Below are 12,333 nucleotides of genomic sequence, written 5' to 3'. Positions count from 1 at the left end.
GGTGTTATAGTTAATTTGTTTTGTTAAAATTATTTTGTTATGTGTTATTTGAGCCGAAAATCTTTCAAAAATAACCTCTCTATCTTCATGAGGTAGAGATAAAATTTGTGTAAACTGTATCTTCACTAGTCTGCACCTACGGAATATATTGGTGTTGTAGTGGTGATATTAAAAAATAATCAGTAAATTTATCGGACTATTTATATAAATATTCCTTTTTGGAATGATAAATCTTGTTATATTTAGATAGAATCTAAGGAGAGACATTTATCATTTGTCACTTCAATAGAAACGAAGAGCGAATAATATAAGGAATTCAAATCATAGGCACTACACTTTTATGTATCAAAACCCCTCCATATAATCTTGAATCCATCCTTACTTATAACTCGATCAAGAAAAATGACAAATCTTATATATTTTAGATGAAATCTAAAGAGAAATACAAAACGGATAATCTGTCGATGCAGAAAGCATTCCGTGTATTTAACAATAGTACCAACAAACACAATGACCAATACGAGCAGGTCTCTTTATCATACAATCTGAATAATATAAATTTCTTTTATATTTTCTCAGGCAAATAAGGGTGCAATCTTCTTTCAGAGTACATTTTACCATGTGATAATCGTTACGGCATTCCTTACGTTGAGCCATCGTTGGGTCAACAACTACAACAATTAAAAAAATATATATTATTATTTTAAAAAAATAATAATGAAGAAATCAAATTGAAGAAAACAAATATATTTGTAGTTTTTTTTGGGAAATTCGCAGCTTAATTTTAGTTATAATTATGTTGTTTCTCTCTTCTCTTCCTCTCTCTTCTTTTATACATATACAAATATAAATAATACATATATATGTATGACAAGTATACAAATACAATTAGCCTCTCTCCACTCTCTGCCCTCTCTCGCTCACCTCTCTCCTCCCTCTCCCAATCTCGCTCACTCACTAGATATACAAATACATAGGTATATCAATTACATATATACAATTATTTGACAGATATACATATTAAATTCACCTCTCTCCACTCTCTGCCCTCTCTCGCTCGCCTCTCTCCTCCCTCTCCCAATCTCGCTCACCTCTCTCCTCCCTCTAACATGTAGCTAAAAATCGTAATTAGCAAATTATAGCTATAGAACGTAATTAAGTTTATTTTAGTGCCTATTTTGACTCTATTAGCTTGTAACATTCATGATTGAACAAATACATATATAGTACTTTAAGTTCAAACGAGAATCACATGAATAATAAAATAAATAGATAAACTATAAATGAAAAAATAATAATTTAAAAATAAAACAGGAGAGTTTTAGTGCACAAACCAGACAGATACAGAATGATAATTAGGAGGAGACATGAATAGTAGGCTGAAATTTTTGTCATTTATAAATTCTTTGAATTTGAGTAATTAATATGCTTGTATTTTTGAGAGAATATTGTAAAAAAAAAAATCCATGATTTGCAATATATAAAGGAGAAAAAAATGTTATGTAATCCAGTGAATTAAATGAGTCAAAGATTATGTTAATTCAGTGAATGGAGTAATAATTTTTGGTCAACAATACGTTTCTCAATAGTCAATTTGACTCATTTTTAAAATTAAACTATGTACTCTCCATTTAGCATGTTTATATATACGGTCAAACTATTTTATAATTGTATTCTATTTCTATAATAGCCAAATAAAATTTAAGTATCAAATGTTGTTATACATGTATATAACAAATAGCTATAAAAGTGAACATAATATCTTAACAAACGAGGCTAGATTATATCTACATTAACTGTTGCGTGATATAAATACAATTATTATTTTCTTAGATAACCATGGTGTTATAGTCAAAAAAAATTTTTAATGTTTTGTTATGCGTTACTTGAGCCGTGGATCTTTCATAAAGAACCTCTCTATTTTCACGAGATAAAAGTAAGATTTATGTATACTCTATTTTCCCTAGTCTCCACTTGTGGGATATGTTGGTATTGTAGTGGTGATCGTGTTTGAACCAATTTACCTCGACTGATTCATATATATCGATAAAAAAAAATAAACAGTAAATTTATCTGACTATTTATATAAATATCCCTTTTTGGAATGATAAATCTTGTTATATTTAGATAAAATCTAAAGAGAGATATTTATCATTGTCACTTTAATAAAATGATGAACGAATAATTTTTCGATGCACAAAGCATTACAAGTTTTAACAATAATATGAGCAAACACAAATATAATGAAGATCAGGTGGCTTCTGCAAACAAGCTGCAAAATATAATTGCTCTTTATATGCTGCTAGACAGACAGGTCCACAATCATCATTCTTCACACATGTTGCACTGTCAATTTGGGCACTGCATTCCTTGGCCATGACTTGGTGATTTTGGCCCATTTTGGGGTTGAGGACTACAATAATAAAATAAAAATTATTAGTACTAAAATTAATCTAATTTAAGTAAGTAAATAAATTTATGTTCGCTAATTATAGTGGAGATGGTTTGTAGTGGTGGAGGCGGTGATGGTTGATGCTAGTATGTAGTTGGTTACGATGATGATGATAATTGTGACGATGAATGTAGTTGATGTTGTAGTGACTGATGTGATGATGGTGGAATTGAATGATGTTAGTTGTTGATGATGTTGGTGATAGTGGTGGCTGACAATACTATATATTGGTGGTAGCTGACAATGGTGTTAGTGGTTGATAGTGATGGCAGAGATAACAACACTAGTAATGAAAGTGGATATAATTATAATTATGGAAGCGGTAAGTGTGGTAGCGACTGACAATAGTGGTTGTCAGTGATGATTATGATGGACAGAGGTGGTTAGCTACTATTGCGGTGACTGAAAGTGGTGGTGATAATGACAGAGATGATTAGTGATGAATGATGATGGTTGGTGATTGTGGACGTACAATGTTGTAAATTATTTATATAAAATAATTCTTAAATCTTAATCAATAAGACCTCTTCGGACCAAATAAGTATATAATATCTAAATATAAACAGATGTGTTTAATGGTCTAATATCTGAATTATTCAGATCTCCATTAAGTACACACAAATAATGTTAAAATAAAATAGGAGAGCCTTAATGCACAAACCAGATAGATACACAATGACAAGGAGGACACATGAATAATAGACTGAAATTTTTGCCATTTATAAAATATACTTGATTAATTATTCTTGTACTAATTTTAAGAGAATATTGTAAATTGCCTTGCCATGATTTGCAATATATAAAGGAATTAAAAAAAAATTACATAATTCAGTGAATTAAATGAGTCAAAGATTATGATAATTCAGTGGATATAATGATATTTCTCCTCTTTTTAAAAATGATATTAGTAGTAATTTAGCTATTGTCTGTTCAACAAACTATTAAATAAAAAAATAAAAAAATAAAGTGATAGCATTTAATGAAAAGAGACTAAAATTATATAATGAGAAGAACTATTAACTCTTATTAATTGCATGAAAATTTATTAAAGAATTCCATAAAATGAGGTGGATTGGTACTCTATTAAACTTGGTAGCATTGATCATTGATGCTAACAAACAAGAAAGAAAAATAGAATATAAATCATATATTCTTTTGTTTTTTAGAAATTTTTTTTAAATATCAGCCTTAATAACCGTCCATCAAACTAATTAAACTAAAAAAATAACCGACAGATCTATATATAATTCATGTATAATATGTGTATAATGAGTAAATAATTTTTATAACGATACTTTTCTAAAACAAGTTACTTTTCTATAATAGTCATATGCAAATATCTATGTATTATTGAAAGATAAAGTTGGAGACTCTTTGCATTGTTATACACATTCCACCACCTTATTGATATTGTATAGATACAAGTTTGTCTTTTATTGCTTTATGATGTGTTACTTGAACCAAGAGTCTTTCGAAAATAACTTCGCTATCTCTACGAGGCAGAGGTAAGGTCTATCTATCAGTCAGTCTCCACTTGTGGGAATACACATGAGTATGATGGACTAGTGGTGATGCTCTAACTAAGTTATACACACCTCGACTATTTCCACATATTTATACTAAAAGGTATACACATTAGCTGAATTTATTGAACAAATCGAAGAGAATAGTAATCTTACTAATGCACAAATTCATCAAATACAATACATGAGAGTTTCCAGAGAAGGAATTACAAGCTGCTGAAATATCATCAGCTTCACCATCACAGTAAAATGGACCATAGATTTTGGAATGGAAGAGTGTTAAAGTTCCACGTTGGTTGAGGGTTCGAGTTACAGTCTCTTTTGTATAATCATGAACAATTCTCACCTCATGAGCGGCTCAAGGTCCATTTTCATAACATGATAGAAGATACAAGCACACATACTTCAATGGACAATATAGTAGAATGGGACTCCTATATTTTGCTTCAAATGTTGTTTTATTTCTATGGAATGAGTGTTACTAAATTTCATTCCTTTGGAGGATTTACATCACTGTACAGTGTATTGAAAGTGCTTTTAGCAAGGAATACATGAGCAGACAACACTGCGACGAAAAGAATTACACCAAACAATGGAATCTACAGGGGTTTAGATACAGATATACATCACTGTACATTTCCTTTAACATGTTCAACCAAGGTTGAAAAGGCGGTAAAGGAACTTATCTGATTATTCAGGCAAGAAAGGCAGTCGAGCAACACCAGTGCCTCCGTTCTTACCAATCCATGAGTCGGAACCTGTGCTGTTCTGACTTGAACTGGATCTCAAGGTCTTTACAGAAGTCTTCCTGTACAGTTTCTGTGGAAGGATTTGCAGTCTCGGGTTTGATTCGGTACCTGAATTTTCTGCAGCCAACTGATAACTCTCAACCAGCTTGAGTTGTTGGGCAACTATCTCAGAGCGCCTTGGGAGAAGTTCAACAGCCTCACCACCAGGTATGACGATGTACTCAATTGCAAGGCGGACCTCCTATCACGAGACAGAGAAATGTACATTCCATCAATTGAGTTTCTAATGTGAGGAGCCAACTTCTTTGGTTGTTATCGTCATGCATATTTTGATCAAGTAAAATTTTTGTTATGATGATCATCCACCAATTATATTACTATTATCCTCTTATAGAAGTCAGAGATAAATAAAATATAAGCGGGATAATATCTCCCTTAGAAATGCTACTGATTTAATATCAAACATATATCCTGGGAATCAAAGAGGCAAACCTCTAAGGCATCGATCTCCTCCAATGTAGGTCTCCTTTTCGGTGCATCATCTTCAATTTCAATATCAGATGAATCTTTCAATGGTTGTTTTGAGTGAATAGAATCCATTCCAAGAATCATACGGATAGCCTTCACCATCTGTGCCATGGTATTTGACTGCATAATAAGCAAAGAAATGGTAATTTCAAAACTGCAGCTCATCTCGAGTAAGAAAAAAGAACAATCTTGAGCGTCTTTCCCTAGCCAAAGAGATAAAAAATGGAGGTCTCTTGATTTACAACAATCTAGAAGGTCAGGTGATTGACCTGAAACAAACAAATATGTAAGTAAAGGGCATTTCAAGATACCTTTACAACAAAGACAGGCACTTGATGAAATTTGGCAACGCTACGAATCCAAGGATTCTGCTTCATTTCAGCACTAGATGCTAGAATAGCATCTGCAATACCAATATCATCTGTTACTTCAATTTCTTCCTCTAGCCCCATAACAGTTGCAACTTGCAATAGATCAGCTTCTTGAATCTACAATTAAGCCAGAAATAGATTAGGCTTGAATCTACACATCAATGTCAAGTACGCCCAGTATGAGGAGGTTTTGTGCATCCATGAGCCCCAATAATGCATCATATTTTCATGAAAATTCATATCCTTTGCATAATAAAAACATCTTTGGCAAATGGAAATATGGCAGTGTATGTAGCTTTCCAAATGATAATAGCCTAAACGGAATCACAAACTTACCTTATAAGTATAAACATACACAGGAGAGGTCCTTTTGCTGGCATATCCACTGGTGCCCGATTTCTTGGAATTGGGATGATCATCGTCTTCCTCGTCTGACTCAAATTTTATCTTTTTGTCTTCGTTACTGGATTGCATGCTATAACTTACATACTCTTCTTTATCTTTCTTTTTTACATACTCCCTATCAGACTCTACTTTAACTTTCTTTTTTACATACTCCATATCAAACTCCACTTTATCTTTCTTTTTTACATACTCCATATCAGACTCCACTTTAGGTTTCTTTTTTACATATTCCCTATCAGACTCCATTTTGTCTTTCTTTTCCACTTTATCAATTAGCTCAAAGTCATTAACATCGTCCTCTAGAGTGAATGGAGAAGACTCGATCAAATTTTCGGCTTCACTCTCCAATCCCCGTATCTCAAACAAAGGAGATTTTCCTGCATCCACAAAAAGATCAAATATAGAACCTAATATCAGCTGCTGAACATAGTCCACATATTTCGCAATGTAAGAAAATTCTGAAAGGGTAGGAAAGCAAACTCTAATGTACCTGCTAATAAAGCATCTACTGTCAAATCTAGTCTATGGTGAACACGGCATTGAGTTCTTGATATCATCTCAACAGCACATGTGAAGGTTGGAGGACCTTTCCTCTCGAGAATTGTTTTCTGTACTTTCCTTTTCCTTGCTTCCTCATCACCAAGAGTAACACTCTGATTCAAAGTGAAAAAAACATAATATATTAGGACTAGATGAAAAATGTTCCCTGTGAATATCTGACTAAACATTGTTCTGAGAAACGTTAAAGAAAGTTGAAACTTAACATACTGTTCACATGTATTACAAATTATCGTGGCATATAATCAGAATGAAGAGGGACAGGGTTCAACACCTCTATGCCACCAACAAGCATCTGTAAGGATGGATTTTTTACTATACTCTCAATAGTACTTCCATGAGCAGTTCCAACAAGCTGTACTCCTCTCTGAGCAATTGTACTAGCAGCCAATGCTTCAAGCTCTGTACCTATTTCATCTATGATGATGGTTTGGGGCATATGGTTTTCAACTGCTTCGATCATTACCTGCTCGAAGAAGAATGATAGAGCAAGAAATTAGAATGTGGTTCAGAGATTATAAGAAATGCAGGAAACTAAAATCAAATTTTAGTTCACCGCTCACATTATGCTGCAGGTTAACATTTGGGACTTGCATCCTTCTTGCACAGCCAATACCTGAATGAGGAACATCTCCATCGCCTCCGATCTCATTAGATGTATCAACAATAACGACTCGTTTCTTCTGGCCATCTGCCAGCATCCTGGCTATTTCTCTGCACACAGAGCTTCAAATTCACTAATAGGTACCATCTATTCTTCATTAAGATAGTCATCCCCAAGTAATACTGCAACTACTAATATAAAGGAAAACCAGGGGAGAAAAACTGAGAAGTAACAAGTAGCACTAAACAATGACAAGCAATCACTTTTGGTAGGTTAAATGGTTAAATACAAAGCAAACAGAAATTTGATACCTGATTAAGGTAGTTTTACCAACCCCTGGAGGACCTATCACCAATATGGAGCCACCTCCTTCAATCAAGTCACGTATGATCTCAGCACTTCCAGATACAGCTCGACCAACCCGGCAGGTAAGGCCAATAATTTGCATTTTACGGTTTCTAATTGCACTAATACGATGTAGGGAACTGTCAATACCAGAACGGTTGTCATCTGAGAAATCCCCCACCTAAATAATGAAGCAAATTTATCAACTTTAACCAACAAATTTCATAACCATACAGTCATACTATTTAGAAGTACTTCTATCTTATTTTATTACCATAAGTCGCATTCAGATCATTGAATTTTGACTCCCACTCATCAAATAAAATAAAATAAAGGTAAAGCACAATCTTTAGTTTTAATTTTTGAACTTCTATTCTACAAAGGTGATCTCACAATCAGATCCACAATTTTCTATCCTGCTACATGACAATACTGCTAACTATTATACTACTACATATGAAAAGTCAATCCTACAATTTTCAGTTAAATTAGACACATCACACTTGCAATACTTCCTACGTTTCAATTTGTTTGTCTAGTTTTGATTTTGTCACAGAGTTTAAGAAAGTAAAGTACGACTTTTCAATCTTGTGATATTAAACTAAAGATACTTAGATTATACTAAAATGTTATCTAATCTTGTGGTCAAGTTGCCAATAAAGGAAAGATGCATTCTTTTTAAAACAAACCAATTGAAACGAAGCTAGTAATATTTATTTACTCATACAACCTTTGAAATGGCATGGTGAAGATCCTCAAGCATTACAGGCTGCTCCGAAATGATCCAATCACCTGAAGGAAATCGCGCGAGGGGCTTTCTACCTAAATCCATAACTACCTCAACCAACTTCCCAATCTCCTGATGCATAAATAGCTCATTCCTCATCCTCAGTGGCACTAACTCCAAGAACAAGTCCAAATCCGACACAACCTCATCCCCGGAACACGAAGTGGAAGGCGAATTAGGAGAAAACAACGACAACCCATTTCCGGCACCGGAACGTTCCCTCGGTCTCCTGATTCCCGGTGACTGAATCGACGCTGAAACCGCCGGAAATCTACCCCGCCCACCACGTGTTCGACGAAATGCCGCTGAGAACGTGGAAGAAGGAAATTGAGACTGGTTTAAATAACAAAAAGTGGAATTGGGTATCTGTTTAGCTGAATACCAAGAACTTTGAAGATCAATCAAGATAAAAGTGGAATACAAAGCACTCATTCTGTATCTCTTCACCTCAGCTCACAAAAAAACCCACTTTCTATACACTGTTTTTCTTCTTTTTTGAACTGTACAAGATGTTGTGTTAATAGTTTTTGCTGAAATGTGAAGAGAAATAGATGATGAGGAGAAGAAAGAGAAGAAGATTCGAAAGGATCTCCTACAACGGAGGGCAAGTAGGGTCCATTAGGAAGAAGAAAACCATTACAATGACCATGGAGAAGGAACCACGTGGGTGGCTTTGTTTTCGGACCACACAAAATTGAGACACTTCTTACTAGCTTGCCAGAAAAAAAAAAAAATTGTTCAAAAGTTTGAATGGTCTCGAATTCGAGAATGCGACTCCGTACTTAAAAATACTCAAATTTAAAACTTCTAATTAAGAATAAAGAAGTACTAATCACAATATCATAATCATTTATCCTTGTTGGTCCTATTTTGTGTGTTAGTCTTTAGCTTAACATATTTCAATTTGTTTGTATGTTTTTGACAAGAGGAAGTTGCTCGAATGACAAGAGAGAATTGTTTAAAAGTTTGAATGGTCTCGAACTCGAGAATGCGACTTCATACCTAGAGAGACTCAAATTCTAAGCCTTTAATTAAAGATGAAGGAGTACTAACTACTTCATCATAATCATTGTTAGTCCTATTTTGTGTGTTAGTCTTTAACTTCGAATGACAAAAGGGAGTTGTTCAAAAGTTTAAATGGTCTCGAATTCGAAAACGCGACTCCGTACCCATAGAGACTCAAACTCAGAATCTCTGATTAAGAATGAAAGAGTACTTACCACTCAACTACAATTTTTGTTGGTCCTATTTTGTGTGTTAGCTTTTAGAATAGTGCATTTTAATTTGTTTGTCCGAATTTTATTCTGAAATTTAAGAAAGTAAGAAATACTTTTGAATTTTATGGTTTTGAATTAAAAATATATATAATAAATCAAATTGTTTTTAAATTTTATGGTTTGAAACATATCACATGAAATGTTAGAATTAAAGAATTGTCAAAAAATTGAAGAAAATAACTTTTTTTTTGCATGGGATATAAATTTATATTTTTACGTCAAAATATAACACAAATAATATCTCACATGATGCCTCTCTTTGAAAAGTTTATATTCGGTTGAACGAAAATTCGATTGCTAAACAACAAAAAGTTAAATATGAGCCAATTTGAAAGGCAATTTCGTCAAGTTTGAGTGTTCTCATTTGGCATGTGAATAAGGCGTGCACGATTATCAAATGAAAGGAGAAAAAACGGATTCTTCTTTGACAAAACAAAAATAGGAAGATATCTATGGGGGGAGATTATGACGCTGGAAATTTAAATAGTTCATTTTTATAAAATAGGCTAAATAAATAAAGTTAGGAGTCGTTTGATAGTTGGATAGAATTACAAAGATATTAGTAGTATATGAATTAGTTATGAGGAAAATTATATAGGGAAAATTACGCGAAAAAGCAAACATATACTAGTTAATTAGCTAATATAGCTATAGTTTGAATTAATTACGGCTCACAACTTAATTTTAACTTTAATTACGTCTTTTGTCCTCTGTTATGCATATACAAATTATACACGTATATATACAATTACAATTAGCCTCTCTCCTTTCTCTGACCTTTCTCGCTCGCCTCTCTCCTATCTCTCCCAATCTCGCTCACATCTCTCTTCCCTCTGCCAATCTCTCTGGCCAGATATACAAAACATATGTAGATCAGTTATATATATACAATTATCTAACAGATATACAGATACAGTTCGCCTCTCTCCACGCTCTGCCCGCCTCTCCCAATCTTGCTCACCTATCTCCTCCCTCTCCCAATCTTGTTCACTAGATATACAAATACATATGTATACCAGTTACATATATATACAATTATTTGATCGATACACATATACAATTCACCTCTCTCCTCCCTCTCCCAATTTCGCTCGTCACTCTCCTCCCTATAGCATGTAGCTATGAATCGTAATTAGCAAACTATAGCTATGAAGCGTAATTAAGCTACTTTTGAGTGGCTATATGTAAAAGTTCCCTATATATATATTAGTTTATGAACGAATTAGTTATTCAGGTATTACTTATTTGTATTCGTTATTTCATCTTATATCCTGCATAAAATTGTACATAGATTCTTTCACACGTATTAGTCATACACTTTTCTAAATTGCAAATCAATTATCGTATTAATTTTATACATAGTCTTAATCAACTATCAAATATGATGTCATTCATACAGAATGTAATACATATATAATATTTCTCCCAGCAGCTATCAAACCACCCTAACCCCTTAATGGATATGACTTGGGTCTGTTATCTATTTAATTTTATGTTGAGCACAAATTACTTCATGTATTCATATAGGGTAATGAATTATTTGGGTGATTGGCATAAATAAGTTGATTTTGTGACACTACTTAAATTTTGACATTGTTAAAATATGTTTTGCAAATTATTTTATGACTCGAACTCGAAGTTTGCCACAAGTTATAATAAATGTGCATGCTAGTCTTGCCATATTTGTTGTGTGATTGTTATGACTTTAATAAGAATTGTGTTGTAACTTTGAAATAAATTATTCACTTGTCTTAACAAATCACTATAAGTTTTAATGGATAAACAAGACTCATATTATCAAAAGTAACAAATCCTTAAAATTGTATTACATAAACTGGTTAGTAATTTTGATATAGTTTTTCACAAAACTTAACGCATCTTTGTATAGATATTACTACAGGATTTTGCTTCGAAATTAGTCCAAATGACTAGAGCATAAATAATATTGTAAGAAGTGATTGCCCCGCATAAATATCCATGAAAAAAAGAAAAAATAGGCGGTTAAGCAAACTTATACTACTTAATTACTCATCATAGCTATAGTTTAGTATAATTACCACTCGCGACTAACATTAACCATTAATTATACGGGCTGACTTCGAGTTTGTATATTAGCCACGTTTGTATATGTATAATTCGCTACATTTGTATAATTCGCAACTAACAATTCTTTGTTTGATTTATATTTGTATATGACGATGATTTTCTTTGGTTTTTCAGTTTTGTCATCATATACATTCAATTTTTTTTATGTATAACTTTTTAAAGTTTGTATAAACGAGTAGTTTTCGAAAATTTGTATGATATAATTTATATAATGTAATTTGTATAAAATATTTTGTATAATTGTTTAAAGTTCATATGTTTATGTTTGTATCAATTCGTTATTTCGAGTTTTTATTATATTTGTATAATTCCAGACTTTATATTACTCAACTATACAAAAACACGCAAATTATACAAATGTACCGGCGAATTATACAAACAAGATGCGAATTATACAAATTATTGTCCTCTATCCTCCCTCTCCCAATATCGTTCGCCTCTCTCCTCTCTCTCCCAATCTTTCTCGCCAGAATATACACATACATATGTATAATATAGAATTATCTAATCGATATACATATACAATTCACCTCTCTCTCACTCTTTGCCCTCTCTCGCTCGCCTCTCTCCTCCCTCTCCCAGTCTCGCTCGCCACTCTCTTCCCTATAACATATAAATACGAATAGTA

The 12,333-nt window shown here is 33.0% G+C and overlaps 1 protein-coding gene across 1 annotated transcript; it reads right to left on the bottom strand.

Moving 5' to 3' along the window:
* Positions 1 to 4,111: 4,111 nt before the first annotated feature.
* Positions 4,112 to 9,034, bottom strand: LOC102605144 (uncharacterized protein ycf45). Its single transcript, XM_006361629.2, has 9 exons — positions 8,266 to 9,034; positions 7,502 to 7,716; positions 7,150 to 7,300; positions 6,861 to 7,052; positions 6,519 to 6,681; positions 5,960 to 6,405; positions 5,564 to 5,740; positions 5,217 to 5,372; positions 4,112 to 4,965 (listed from the first exon to the last, which is right to left on the bottom strand). Exons 1-9 carry the CDS (start codon positions 8,752 to 8,754, stop codon positions 4,666 to 4,668), a joined length of 2,289 nt encoding a protein of 762 aa, XP_006361691.1. The 5' UTR covers positions 8,755 to 9,034; the 3' UTR covers positions 4,112 to 4,665.
* Between the last annotated feature and the right edge of the window lie 3,299 nt (positions 9,035 to 12,333).

The sequence above is a fragment of the Solanum tuberosum genome, unplaced genomic scaffold, assembly GCF_000226075.1.
Source record: "Solanum tuberosum cultivar DM 1-3 516 R44 unplaced genomic scaffold, SolTub_3.0 scf00365, whole genome shotgun sequence".
Lineage (NCBI taxonomy): Eukaryota > Viridiplantae > Streptophyta > Magnoliopsida > Solanales > Solanaceae > Solanum > Solanum tuberosum.
Note: the sequence above shows the minus strand (reverse complement) of the source record. Positions and strands in the feature narration are given on the sequence as shown.